The 15,354-nt window shown below is 44.8% G+C and overlaps 1 protein-coding gene across 1 annotated transcript in view; it reads right to left on the bottom strand.

Annotated features, from left to right (window-relative positions):
- Positions 1-12,738, bottom strand: part of ARNT (aryl hydrocarbon receptor nuclear translocator) — a 128,054-nt gene extending 115,316 nt beyond the window's left edge. The window contains exon 1 of the mRNA XM_069218534.1: positions 12,511-12,738. Coding sequence (XP_069074635.1) covers positions 12,511-12,526 — 16 coding nt within the window. The 5' untranslated portion in view covers positions 12,527-12,738. The remainder of the gene's footprint in view (positions 1-12,510) is intronic.
- Between the last annotated feature and the right edge of the window lie 2,616 nt (positions 12,739-15,354).

The raw sequence follows: 15,354 nt of genomic DNA, 5'->3' as shown, positions 1-15,354 counted from the left end.
TGTAGACATGAAGGACATTGCGATGTGAGGCACAGATAATACCTCGCAACAGCCTTTGTTATGTGTCCGGTGTTCTTGTCATATTGCTAGTTTTGATCACCGGATTCGTGTGTTTGGTTAGACTGCAGATCAGCGAGAATACTGTCCCAGTGGGTGGCGATGGAATATTTCCACAGGCCAAGTGTGTCCTCTCTGTGAAAGGCCACACTTTCGGCCTGTGCCCAGTTGAGCAGCTAATGTTTTCAGGCAATAGGTATTGGGGGATCTTAAGATTTCCATCTTCATGCGATAAGCTGCTTGGCACTATGAATCCCAGGTTTAAGAAACGTGAAGTCACTGTGTTTCTTGTGTCCACAATATAGCCCTAAAAGGCATATTTTTGACTTGTGCAGGTTCGGCGTTATGCCCAAACTGTTAAGTTAGAGGTGATGCTGATGCAAAAGGTATGTAGCTCGAGACATGCCCATAACATGTGTAGCAAGTCGACAATTACAAAGGCACAGCGCGGGCAAACCGCGCCAACTCTGTGATAAAACCGGTTCACGTTGACAGGAGTAGGGTAAGCCCTGTGTACTACGTGTAACGAAAAAAGCTTAAACCGGGCTTCGCTTTATGCATTTTGGTCCCTCTAGCAGGACGGCCATTTCTTTACCTGTGCAAGGGTGTGTAAGCCGCAGTTAAAGGATCTGTGGAGCAGTCTAGGAATGAAGGGAGTGAGCAAACCAACTTATGAGGTCTCTACCCTTTGCCAGGACATGTAAATATTGAACTGTGAGGTGGACAGGTGGTTCAGTAGACAGGTCTCCCCAGTGACCCTCAAGCGTAGCAAGCAAGGAATTGTATAGTAAAATTTGCCCCGGGGGTAGGCCATCTTCTGCTAACAATGTGGCTAATTCGGCTGCTGAAGTGGGTCCTTCAGTCCTGGGCTTTCCCAGCAGGGCCAGTCCTGGCACATAAGGGAGTGCCTGTTTAGTGATGTGAAGACAACAGCGATAGCAACAATAGGCTATCCCCAGCAATAGGGAGTCAGGCATTCGTGCAAGAGTGAAAGAGATTTAGGAGGGCTGACAGGCTCCAGCTAGGGAAGGAAGTGGCTGTATCTGACAGATGCAGGCCTGCCAGTCACCTAGCAATTCATTGGATTTGGGCAGCTAGATAATAGTGCTCAAAGTGCGGGACAACTAGCCCCTCCCATCTAAAGGTAAACAAAGTTTTGCTAATGCCACCCTGCATCTCGACTTATGCCAGATAAATTAATCTGTTGGTTAAATGCCCTGAAGAACGTGGCAGGGATATGATTAGGCAGATTGGTAAAGAAATTTAGAAGATGGGGTAAAATAAAAAAAATTCAATAGTGCCACCCTCCCCTGTAGTGTCTGTGGCAAGGTGCACCAGAAGGTCTTCTGAGCACATATTTATGTTACTGTGCATGTGATATTGCCCTCAAAAAGCTCAGTTAAACAGTGGTACACCCGCACTCCTAAGTATAAAAATGTATGTTGCTGCCAGGTGAGGGCTGCCACCTCGATAATAAAGCTGAGGTCTGAAACATCAGGTAGAAAGGGGAATAGGCACGATTTTGCCCAATTCACCCGTAATCCAGAGATAACCGCAAAGCGGGCCAACATCAGTGCAATAGTTTCATGTATATTGTGTGTATCTCTGACGTACAGGAGCATGAAATGTAATGAGAGAGCGGATAGGGAGGCCTTCTGTGGAATGTCCTGTTGATCCTAGCCAGTCCCATGCTTCCTTTGGGGTGTTGAAAAATTGCGTCTTTCCCCCAGTTGCACCATGCAATCACGCTGGAAAGAGGGGGGCATATAGGATATCTTGTCCACAAAGTTGAAGTTTAACTAAAAGGAAGGAGTTCTGCTGTTGTTGCACCATTATGATGTAGTTAGGAAAAAAAATGGTGATATCCACATCGACTTTACCTTGCTTTCTTACCTCGCCCAGTACAGCGTCAGTGCAGTAGGTGAAACAAGAATGGTCGGGGTTGGGTCACGGCAGTGGTCTGCATGTTGGTACACAGTGGGCATCCTCCACTGTCAAAAAGCATGAGAGCATCCTGAGGGAGTAGCTGCCACAGCCATTGCTCCATGTATATAACAGCATCTGATCCTTCCAGCAGGCCCACCACGTGTACATTATTGTGACAAGATCAGCCCTCTGCGTCCTCCATTCAGCGTTTCAGGATATTCAACCGTTCCACCATTTGTCGCATTGATTAGTCAACGTCTCAAACTCGTCAAACTCGAGGTTACAGTTCCTCAGGTGGCAATTCGGTAGTGTGTACTGTCTCTGCAAGATTTCTGTGATCTGCACGTAGTAGTGTCAGATCTGTTGTCGCCAAGTCAATTTTGCTTTCCAGGGAGGTCCTTGTGGAGTCAGGTGCAGTATCAATCTTTTCCACCATGGAAAGCACAGAGCTGAGTTTAGCGCTTACAGACAGTGGGGGCACAGTAACATCTGAGAATTCCTAACCCTCTCCAGACGATCATGCTCCGTGAGTGACTTCAGGGGTGTTCCTTGCGCGATAGCACATGGTCGCCCCATTACCTCAGGTTCTAGCCAGCCCAGAGCAATATCTTGTCTCCACTCAAGGGCCTGCTTGCCAGCTCACACCAGGGTTACTGTGGATGGCATCACAGGCAGCTGCCGCGCCCTGAGGGTCCAACAGTTACTATGCACTTCCATTATGTCAATGGAGATGCAGGGCTTAACCGGTTGTGTATTTGTTCCTAGAGTCACTAACTGTATCTTGGCTGGCAATAGAAAAAGTCAGTCGGTTGCATAGATGCGCGCGAAAGGGCCCACTTGACTGCACCAGTTGCTCAATGCACGGCAGTATGAGCAGCCCCGTTTGTTAGGTGGAAGGGGGAGTTCCGATCTAGCCTTACTACTCACGGCAGATACATCGTGGGGTGAGCTGCTACAGAGAATTCGACTATGACTGCCGTCCGTCTGGGGATGTGTAAGCAAAAGCAATCTGTAAACTTTGCACGCAAGTTTCTATTAAAATCCCCAAAGTCCGTTAGGCACTTACATAGAACAGCTTGCTAATATCCAGGTTGCCATATGACATCCCATTGTATAGGGAAACACGTTTCTGTGGCTATGTAAAGCTGCCCCTGCCAAGTGCCAATAGTAATTCAATGTACATGGGGCTCACCTGTATTCACAGTCTTGAGGGAGCGAGTAAACCGTTTCCTCACTTGTTCTTGCCGTTCTTTGCAGTGCAAGCGTGGTGCCTCACGGTTAATGCAGCCCAGCCACATGTAGCTCCGATACTGGTAGGCCACATGGTGAGGTTAGACGAAGGGAAAGGGGAGGGGGATGGGCCCGCACAGCACCTCCAGCGCCTGCTGCATAGATTTTGGTGGGAGCTCCTACTTGCCAATGCCTCAGCATTATTCCAGCACACAATCCTCCAGGTCCCCTTGGGCAGTATGTTGGGCACCTGGCTGCGCTCTCCGATGCCCATGTGTGGTGCCCTAGACCTTACGGAGTTTCAGGCTCAGCAAGGGCCACCCAACTTGTATTGACAAGCTTGTTACAGACTTAACTTCTTCAGTCCCACTTCGCAGCTTGGAACTCCAAGTTCCGCATTTGTCTCCTGTGCCCAGAGGCCACTCCCCCGGTACGTCCCTGGAGGGGCACTGCTCCGCCACAGGGCCCAGCCCTCATTAGCATTGGCGTACCTCCCCTGCAACATCCATCCCTGATAATGACCCGGCAGGGTTGCGAGATGGAGAAGGCACTGCGGAGGGGAGGTGGATCTGATAAGCGAGGTTGATGGCAGATTCCCATCAGTATGGTTGGCAGATAAACAGGGCAAGCAGCAGAGCTCTTTCAGAGCACGGCCGCCATGCTTGCAGATCAAGCCACACGCCATGGCCTATATTGTCATAATAGATGACAACAGTATAGTCTATTAAACAATCTACAACAGTGGTTCCCAACCTGTGGTCCGAGGACCCCTGGGGGTCCGCAAAGCCTTCTCAGGGGGTCCGCGACTGCTTAGAAAATTAAAAAATATTAACAAATATTAACAAATTAGGTCCCCAGCTTCCAGTAATGACTCTGGCGGGGGTCCCCGGATTCCAATGATGATATAGTGGGGGTCCCTGGGTTCCATTAATGTTAAAGTGGGGGTCCACAGAAATCAAAAGGTTGGGAACCATTGATCTACAACATGGGTACTCGCAAACATTTTCCCAGGGGCCAAAATGTTTGGTCTGTGACGTGCCAGGGGGCCGCATTGATGCCAGGGCGTCGGCGGCGGTGTCGTGAGTAGGGGGATTGGTGGCCAGGTAGGTGTAGAGGAAGCAAAGGATATACATCTAGTGGCTGAAATAAACAATGGGAAACCAGAAAACCTGGAATTAATCCCGGCTTCCCCGCTTTTCCAAATTGTGTAATCCTAGGCAATTGTTTAGTGTCACTTTCCCTCCTTTTTTTGCATTATCACATTTAGGATGACCTCAAAATACATGATTCATGGTGTGCGCTGCACAAAACCTGGTTCTATGTTTGATTTAATAAACTATAATGTTGTTCATTTATGATAGGAACCCAGGCCACCCATAAAGTGCACATACCAAGTGACTTGCCTCTTTAATTTACTATTGGTGGTGTTCTCAGGGTAAGGGAAATAATGAATGTATCCAAATTTATGTTTGAAAACTATCAATTTAAAAGGAATACATTTCAATGCATTGATTAAATAAATTGTATTAAGGTGAAACGGTTCTGTATGTTAACTAAATACACTTAATTAATTTTGAAGAAACTGTCTTAGTTTTACACACATGCTGCAAGATGCCTTTAAAAATGAAGGCGTTTCTAAAGTTAAGTGCAGGAATCCCTTGGTACTTCCTTTCTTTAACACCAATTAAGTTTGAAATAAATGATTTGTGAGTATTTAATATTTGTGTTAGTGCCGAATCCAGCAAACAGCTGCCCAGGGCTCCTGGTGCTTCAGGGGCCGCATGTAAAGGTCAGAGGGGCCGCATGAGGCCCGCGGGCCGTACTTTGAGTATCCCTGATCTACAAGAAAAGTTTTTTTGTATAGGAGTAGAAGCTGGGTTTGCAACTGTTTAGTCACTGGAATTATATCTTCTTTCCTGACGTGTTTAATACCAATGTTTTTTGTTCAGTTGTTTTAGGAAATAAATAGTAAACTGTGTTAAATAAATACAGTGTTTAAATGTTAATTCAGGGGTGTCCAGAGTAGGTCCAGAAGGCCTAGATAAATGCTGGATTTTCAGGGTAAACGCAGACTATGTAAATGTTTTCCGTTGATACTTAATACATATAGGGGGTTATTATGACCCCAGCGGGTAATGTAAATGTGGCGGTAGTACCGCCAACAAGCTGGCGGTACATACCGCCACATTATGAGAATGGTGGGATGGCTGCAGCCAACCTGCTACTTCTCCACTCATACCCCTATAGCGGTATCAGCCGCTGGGCCGGAGATGTCAATCCCAAGCCAGGCGGCCAGCATAGTACCGCAGGCGGCATTATGAGCCAACCTACCACCATGGTTCCCCCAGCGTTAGCAATGCCACGAAAACCATTGAGGTAGGCCCTACCTGTGACAGGGAATTCCTTCCCTGTCACCGGTAGGTGGATCCCCCATTCCCCCCCAGCACTCACCTGACACCCCCCACCCAACCTCCATTCAAACTCCTCCCACCCCCTCCGATCCTCACACTCCACCCCCACCCCACTACACCCGCAGATATGCACCACACATACACCCAGTCACGCACACTGGCATACACGCATACTTCCAGACATGCTTGCACACATTCTTACAACATGGACACACAAGCAACTTTTAGGGAGAATTTTCATTCAAAGTGTGTCTGTAGACACTGTGGAGTGGGTGAGGGAAGTGGCCTTATGCCTATAGTGACATCTTCAGGACTTTCCACCTACCTGCCCAAAGGTTGTTCATAATTTCTAACTCTGTCATTGTAGATTCATCTCAGTTCGTTCCTTACTTCAACCTTCTATCTGTTTGTTCCTGCTTATCTACCAAGCATATTCCCAAAACCAGCTACTCCCACACTGGCTCAATCTTGCTACCCTTTAAGAAGGCCAGCAATCCCCATTCCCTCTATTAATTCCTGTCCTACCATCTGTCCCCTACTCAACCTCTCATGTATACATTAGTATCTTCACAGCACTGAATGACTGTATAAAGCGTTATACAACAAGTATGACATTTTCAACTACAGCACTGCCGTGGTCAAAAAAGTTCCATTGTTTTGTACAATAATTGTATGAGGACAGAGAAATTTAGGCTAATTTCCTCTACACTTATTTTAATTAAGCACATTAACGAGCCAAGAAATCTGCACAGACCATAACAAGCGCACGATGTAGAGATAAAGTAACCGGTTTGGAGAACTGGTGACATCAAAAAGATTATATGCTTTTTCCATACATTTAAGCTATTTACAAATACTTAAATGAAACACTGGAAAACAATCTTCAGCATATTTTTTCCCTTGTTAAAAAAAAACAAAAAGTAATTTAAGAACAAAGTAAAGGATAAGAGATACGTTTAAATGCACTCAGCTTTTATTACAAGATTGTTACAATGCAATTAGAAGAAATCCCAAAATTCTTAAGAGAGCTGTAACCTAGGAACGTGTTGAACCAATTTCTATATCTGGTTACAGGCAAGTGTTCCTTAATGTCCCTCAGGTAGAAAAAAAAAAGTAATACTGGCTCAACCATTTGGTCTGTGATTAATGTGCTGTTGCATGCAAGCTAAGTCCATTAGGGCCAAAGAAATGGAAGGCATACAGTACTGAAACGTCTTTGATTCAATAAAGCCTCACTTTTATGTCATACAAAAGTTGCATGGCAAGGTGAATCTTCATTATTGTTATTGGAAATATGGTCTTTCTGCTGGGTCGCCCAAATTTTTGGGCTGGCTACTCAAATCTGAGCACTTCACCACTGCTAGCCAGTCCATAGCAAGTGACACTACAGTGTATCCAGGGCCTGTAAGGTAAAGGCACAAGTAGACTGCTGCACCCCTTGTGCCATCCATTACAATGATGCAGTAAACTTGACAGCAGGCATGCCACCAGTAGCCTTGCTGTGACAGTTTTAACTGAAAATTTGACTTGTCAAAATAACACCTTTTGCAATCCTAAATCATCCTTTTAAATATTTGTAAGTCACCCCTAAGTAGGCCTTATTGCCCATAAAGGCAGAGAGCATAGTATTTAAAAAGACATGTGACTGTTTAACATTAAACATGCCCTTACAGTGAAAATACCCTTAAAGCTATTTTCAATGTAACATGTTTAGTTGTTCCATATGAACACACAGGAATGCAATATTAATCCTTTAACTGTAAAACCGGAGTAGCTAGAAAAATAATGAAAACTATTTTTAAACAGTTGTTAACAATCCAAATAAATGGTTAATTCAAACTTGTTCTAAATGTTGCAGAAAATGTACTTTTATAAAGTTACATTTGCCCTGTTTGAAGCCCCTGGAAGCTAAATATGATTTGTTTCGTCCCACTTGGGCTGGCTAATTATTAGCATTTAAATGGGAGTGAATGAGGTGTGAACTAGCTCCCAGGAACAAAACAATACGCTGACCTGAATGGGCAGAGATGACTCTCAGAATCTGATGTAATATGTAAAGGGGTTGGGATGATCCTTTCTAACATTAAAGTGTCAAGGCCTGCTTGAATGTTACATCTGGAAAGACAGGTCTGCTGGGGCTTTTCATATGAGACTTGGGGCGCACTTCAAAGAGGCCACACCTGGCATATGCAACTGTAAGCTGACATTTGGCAGTGTCTGTTTTTTGTCTTCCCAGCCAGTCAGGCCCCAAACACAGTGGGCCTCTTTTTACACTACAGTGTTCCAGCCTGTTAGACAGGTCTCACAGGCTTCCATATAACATATGGGACACACTTCAAAGTGTATCCACTCTCCGTTACTGAAGAGTTAGCTTTGATTTTACCAGACTTCCATCTCTGAGATGTGAGAGGACCCCCAGGATTACCATAAAAACTGCCCAAAATACACCCCAGCCTTCAGATTCCAAGTTCGGTGTGGTTCAAGACTACAGCAATCGGGAAAATGGCCAAAGTGGGCAGGGGTATCCATCCCCTTTAACCTCTATCCCATTGGTCAGGGTGTTCCCCGTGGTCATTTGCAACCACTAGCTCATGCCAGGCATAAAAGTGGCACCTCCAGGCACCCACTTTGGGAACGCTCCAGGGCCCGAGGAAGATCAGAACAAAACTGAATCCTGTTTGAGACCAGCCCTAAAGGACTGAACCTTCTCTCCCACTTGTACCCAAGATAAAGAAGTTGACACCAATGCTCTTGGACAAGAGGCCTTCTCTTCAACTGCCCACCTGATCACTGGCAACTGCACTGACTGGACTCTGCCTGCCACCATGTGAGTCTCTGCGCGTCTCTCTGGGAGTCATGGGGGTGGGGGGGCTGTAGCAGTGTACTTCAGCAGTGGATTGGGACCAAAGTCAAAAGGTAAAATCTTTGACCAGGAAGAACCTAGTTGATGTATCCAATATGTGCTCCATCAAGGTAAGCATTAAATTATGCCTAAGTATGTCGATTCCGCAACCATTAACTGTCAGAGACAGTTTGTGCTTCTTGGTGCCATTTCTACTTAAAACCTGAAAAAATCATATCTCCTGTACACCTTACTGGATTTTTGTCTTTTGGGTAACATTTTGTTTATTAAATGTTACTCCATCCATTTCTATTTCTTTTTGTTTTTTTTATTGTTTTGCATTTCTACATTGCCTCTAAGTTAAGCCTACCTGCTCTTCCATAGTTATCAGGAGTTTAAGCTCAGGTTAACTTAGTGATTTTAAGGGTTCATCCCGACTAGAATTATAATTATTACCCAAAGGGGTGATTACATCCCCCAACTAACATTCCATTCTCTTTCAATAGTCCTTTAGCTACTATAGCATAGGAAGTAATGGAATCCGATAAGGATAGCTACCTTGACACCCATCCTCCTGTTGGCATATTTGCAAAAAGTAGACCACACTGACGGGCCTAGATGGTCTTCAGTATAGTTCACCTTTTGTTTCAATTAACCAAACAAATACCTTGTCTTAGCTACACAGCATGGAAGAGAAGCCACAAGAATGGAAGGACTAGCAGGGGTGAGGAGGGAGCAAGTAGCACATGGCAATGGGAAGAATGTGATGGTTGCAGGTCGGGGAACAAGCAGCACATAGCAGAAAGAAGGATGGAAAGGGGTTACAATGAGTACTTAGAGGAACAAAGCGAGAGACACAGGAAAAGGCAGTGGGAGCAGGCAGCGAGGCCACACTTGTATGCTAGTCCCTCAAAGCAGCTGAACTAAAGAATGTACCTGGAGGCAAGAAAATACATCCTAACAGCCAATGGCATCAGATGAGAAAGAAATACTCCTATTAACTGAAACAAGTTCTGACTGACCCAGAGCCCACTCTCAGTATATTCTAATTACTCAGCACCACATTCTAGCCCATCATTTTTCTTGCCTAATATCATACTTACCAGCAGACAGTTGCAGGTGAGACAGGAACTGACTCGAAAGTTAAGAGGAATCCAGTATATAGAATAACAGTTTATCAGCCTTCCAGGGTGGCAGTTTACCAGCCAGGAGAAACAGCTACCCAGCTCAGGAAAGCCACTAACCACCAGAACAGCAAACATGGTTCTTTATCACTGTCCAACTCCTAAATGCCAGATCCCTTTTAAGCAATGCTTACAGAGAAATGACTGAGTCAAGGTAAACAGTATAGTACCCTGAAAGAAATACTGGCTAGCAGTGTCCCAGCAGTCATACATCCTGAGCAAGTCAAACTAATCAATAACTCCCCACCACCTGGTGTTTCCCCGGAAGAGACACGAGTTCAGGATATCAGAATCAGGAGCTCCTAGCAAGTGTGCATTCAAGAAAGACCTTTTCCACAGTCTACTAGACAACATTAACTCGCTAACTGAAGAAACGACTCCACAAGTTAAAGCAAGATGCGACAGAGGAGGAAAACAGAGATGCGACTAAGAAAGACAACAGAGAAGCAAAGAGGAACACAAATCGCTGTGTCAAGAAACAATGATACAAGCAGACCAAAACATCAATCTGTAAGGACACCTACAGAACCTTAAGAATAACTTGAGGAGGCACAACAACTGGTTCAGATTGCTCTGTGACTCCTAAAAAGAAGATATTGAGGCATACATAAATAATCTTTTTCAACACTTGAACCACATAAAGATGTAGTTCTCGCCCAAACACAACGTCCGTGGTCAGGGAGAACAATCAGATCACTGATGTGTGCACACCATTTTAATTGAAACAAGACTTTATGGCAGCAGCAAGCACAATCAACTTCGAGAGAAGCATCCGAGCATGTTCCAGAATTTGTCAACAATAAAGCTTCAGTGATGCCAAACATTTTGTCAAGTGACAGATTTTCTGGGGGAACAAAGGAGTGAAGTACCAGTGAGGACCTCCTTTTCACATCATCTTCAAGTGGGTTGTATCATACCTGGCCATGCTCAACATATTCAGAGCTTTAGGCGGGTAGGCCACAACAAGAAATAAAGTCCGACCAAGGCTAACCAGATAGCAAGCAACAGGCCAGCAAGGACAAGAAAACGGAGAAAGGTGTCTAGCAAGCGTGGTGACAAAACCCTCTGCAGTGATAATGGAACAAGTGAGAAGAGCGATCACTGCATAGCTTAGGGTGGAAAGACAAGCACTGATGGAGCAATGACGGTTGCACTATGGAGATCAGCTATGGACTGGCATATCAGGATGGCAAATGGAGTGGGCTGATGAAAGGTAATCATACGGTTAAGGGGAAGGAGTGACCAAGGTAGACATGGGCGATCCAACTACACAAGTGAGGATGACTCATTAGGAGCTGTCAAACAGTAAGAAACTTAAGCAACTGAAGTACCCAGCTTATCCCTTATGGGATCATAACGTTATCAAGTTCTATAGAAACAACTGGACACGGCATTCTACTGGAAACTGCTTCAAACCAGTAACAAATAGAGATGAGCAAGAATAATCCAGCAGCACGGACAGACCTAACATAGACCTTCAGATTGGATTAAAATAACTTGGAATGTGGGAGCCTAAATACAACTGCAAAGAGGTGGTCAGTCCTCTCTTCGTTTTGTAACAGTGGCATTTGCCCGATACAGGCAACATGGCTGCTCAAGAAAGATTTGCCCCTTCTAATGTACAGATAGTTCAGAGACAATTTTAGTCTTGGAACCAAAGAAAATGGGTGCGGTTGTTATCCTGTCATATCTAAAACCTTCACAGAAGTAGTCATGGGGGTCGAAGGAGTTGACAGGGGCACTTAGAACCACACTTACCAACTACATATTGAAGATGACCCCCATCTATGCCCAAAATGAAGGTGAGCAGAAGATTCTGAAGTAAGCAATCTCCAACATTATGCAAATCCCAGATGCAAAGGTCTTGGTGGAAGACATTAACTTAGTAATGGACAGCACACTGGGTATATATGCATTCATATTTCCCTTAAGAATCAACGCTTAGCTTGCATTCAGAAAAAAAAACAATTAAAGCACAGTTATTCACTTCTCCCTTAACCTGGTAGTCTTTCAGCACCACCTACAATTATTGAAGTGTCAGTATACCTACATGAAGTCAATGCAATCCTACATTAGTTATAAATCGTGCATTAATTCGTCTTTAGATGTCATGTTTAGGGCCTTTCCAAATCGCACTGCTTTGCATTCCTTGTAGCAAAGAAAATTCTCCGTAGCTCAATCAATAAAACGCTGCCGGTTTTTCCCTTTTGAACGTTGTGGTTCTTTCCCCTGGTATTATAATAAGGAGAAAACGACTACAAATCCCAGAATGCAGATGGAAACATGTGGAATGGAAGATCTACTCCGGTGTGGCACTGGGAAACTTGAGGGCAAAGACACAATGGCTCTTCAAACTAGGTCTGCATTTCTTGGGTCCCGGACTCAACTTTATGACGTATCGCGGTTCTGCAAACCCTGCAGTTTCCATGTCAACACGGTCTCGGGAGTTTTACTTTTTTCTAACGCACAGCTGCTCTGTTTATCTGGGCGCTACAACTCTAGATTTCAGGCACTATAAATGTGCCCGTGCGCCACACACAGCCCCGTCGTTCCCTACAGCTAGGCGCTACAGTTGGGTGCCTGTACAAGGGTGCGCAGCATACGTCCCGTAGCCTTTGCCCTTAAATGTGCCCCGTGGCACCCAAACATTGCTCCTCGGCACTACCAACCCCTTCCTTCAGCTCCAAGCCCATCTCCAGTCCCATGCCACTGCCCCAGCTGCGGGAGCTTACATCATTATCAAAACCGTAACCCACTTACTCCCTGCCCATCGCTTTCTGTATTACTATACCACCCTTCCTTACTATAGCCTTAGTCCCCCTGACCATTACACTGTCTCAAATCCACCTTTCCTCCTTACCGGTAGCGGCCGCCATCACCGGACGAGATACAAGATCCACCTCCCAATCCAAAGCAGTCGGTTCTTGTCCCCCTGCCACCGGAACAAAGATGGCGGACTGAACAGAACCAAAGCATCTCTGGGAGGAGGAGCCGTACACCCCACCCTGAACTGACAGGTCCCTTTTCCAATCCGTGGCCCGTAGTCGGATCAGATCCGCTTTACGGGGTCAACTCAACCAATAACAGTCCCGCAGAGCGGTGACTGGCAGCAAAAGGTGCGGCAGGATTGGCTTCAACTGGAGTGTGGCGGAGCTAAAGGGTGTCATTAATAAAAGGACCAAGATTATAATGCAGACCAATTGAAGAGGCGACTGAGAACAGACGGAGCAAATGGACAATAATGGACTGAGTCGCACACAGACATCTTGAGATGTTGATTGGTTCTGCTACAGAGGAGAGTTAAAAAAAAATGTGTATTGCTTTATAAGACTACCGTAAGCAGGGGCTCGTACACATTTAACTCATATATCCTGCACTTTTCGGGAAACGATCTTTTCAAATATATTTAATGCTTCTTTACAGAGATCTTTCAAAGAGAGTTATATGGATGACAACAGAAATGCCCATATAAACTTCCTCTCTGTTGGCACTCTAGGTAAATATATAAATATCAGGTCATTTGTAGAGAAAGAGATTAATCTAATTTTATAGACGCAATAAGTATACTCTATCGAATATAGCTTGCCTTGTATCTCAGTTTCTCCATATAAGCACTGCCAAACCCAATAGCGCTCGCCTATACAAAATCGATTGGCTTTTCCAATGTCTTTTAGCCATGCTGTATGTATATCAGCATGACTGAAAGTAAAGTCCGAACAAGCACTGGCAAAGCCAAATGGTCTTGCCTTTACAAAAGCTATTGGTTTGGCGCCGTGTTTTGGATTAGAGTGGGGTGGACTGAAATTGGGGGAGGTGGATTCAAGTGGGGTGGATTTGATTGATTGAGTTGGGGTGGGGTGGGTTGGGTTGGACTGAATTGGGGTGGCTTAGATTGGCCTGGATTGGATTCATTGGAATGGAGTGGGGTGGACTGGATTGATTTGAAATAGAGTGGATGGATTAGAGTAGTGGGGTGGATTGGAGAGGGTGGGGTGGATTGGAGTGGGTTGGATTGGGGTGTGGTGGGCTGCAGAGGGATGGATTGGAGTGGGGTGGACTGGGGTTGGGTGGGGTGTGTCAGATTGGGGTGGACTGAACTTGAATGGATTGTGTAGATTGGATTTTGGAGGATTGTAGTGGAGTGGAATGGGGTAGGCTGGGTGGATTGGATTGGAGTACAGTGGACTAAACCGGGATGGGGTGGATTGGGGTAAAGTGGGGTGAACTGGAGTGGGATGGACTGAAATAGGATTAGGTGGGATGGACTGGAGGGGTGGATTGCATTGAGGTGGGTTGGATTCACACATAGATACCTACATAATTGTGAGTAGAGAAGCTTTATTGATGCACCATTTTTATCGGGGTGGGATGTGTTGGAGGGAAGTATGGACAATGTGAGGCAGAAAGGGAATGGTTAAAAAAAAAAAAAGACATATTGATACAGTCAGTGGTGGCTGCTTCATAGCATTATTTTTTTGTGTAGGGGCAATACAGACCACAGGAGGGTAGGAGAATAAAAAAAAATAATAATAATAAAAAGCAACACAGACAGAAGTGGATGGTGGAAGGTCAAGAAGCAACATGTGGGAAAGCATAAAAAATACCTGAAATACAGAGAGCTTTGTTTGACAGTACAGGGACACTAAAGTAAATCAATCAGTACTTAGTCTGTGTCCAAATCAAAGGACAGCAGGTGACATCAGCAAGCGCTGGCTAATTAGGAGGCATTAAGTAAGAGTGAGTGACAATGAAGCTAACAAATGGTACGCAATGGGTGGGCTCAGAGACTCTTATAGTACACAATATATCTAACAGTGACAGCGTATGCACTGTCGGCAGGCAAAACCTAAAAAGGCTGTAAATGCAATGTTTCCATTAAAACCTAGATTAGGAACATTGCCCCACAAATTGGAAACTGGAAGACTAGATACACTGCTGAAACTTCTAGTCTCCTTCACTGCAAGTGAGACTCTCATTCTTGGAATTGATTGAGCTGCTACTCATAGTAGACTTAATGTCACACCTGGTGAGAAATGTTACAACAAGAACTTTAAGGGTTGGCTACCAGACGTTTTTTACCTGCCTAGCCTGTATTTTTAAGTCCATGCCAGTACCCAGACATTAGGAGAGCCCTTGGGTCTCGCCTCGCACAGGTGAGTGCTGATGTATTGACTTTGCCAATGCGGTATTACTATTAAATGTAACTGAACGGAATTTACAACATTAGAAGGACGTCTGACCTGGCCTTGCACGATTTTAAGTCGAGCAAAATCAGATATATGCAGTTATGGTTGAACTCGTGGAGCCATCTTGCAAACTTTCAGCCATTTTGTAAGTTTGGTGGTCCATTTGCAATCGACGCACCGAAACATCATCAGTCCTGTTAGGAGCAACATTGTCAGAGACACATGAAAATAATAGCGTTGCGAGACTTAGATGATGCTCTTTAGAATAAAAAAATGAGACATCAAAATGCAGTAAATGAATATGTCCTAGTTAGTGAAAGGAAAGACGGTTAATAACTACAGTACAAGTGGGCACTAGAGAGAGATCTGTTTACTATTTGCCAAATGTAAGCATTCATTAATAACATATACAAAATATAACATGGGAAAAATGAAGTCTTAATCTTTTACTTATGTAATTGAACCCGGACAGCATTCTTTGGAATAAAGCACACCTGGAGAATTGACATGCAACCAAT

Source organism: Pleurodeles waltl, chromosome 12 (assembly GCF_031143425.1).
Source record: "Pleurodeles waltl isolate 20211129_DDA chromosome 12, aPleWal1.hap1.20221129, whole genome shotgun sequence".
In the NCBI taxonomy this organism is placed as follows: Eukaryota; Metazoa; Chordata; class Amphibia; order Caudata; family Salamandridae; genus Pleurodeles; species Pleurodeles waltl.
This window is presented reverse-complemented; position numbering and strand designations above follow the sequence as displayed.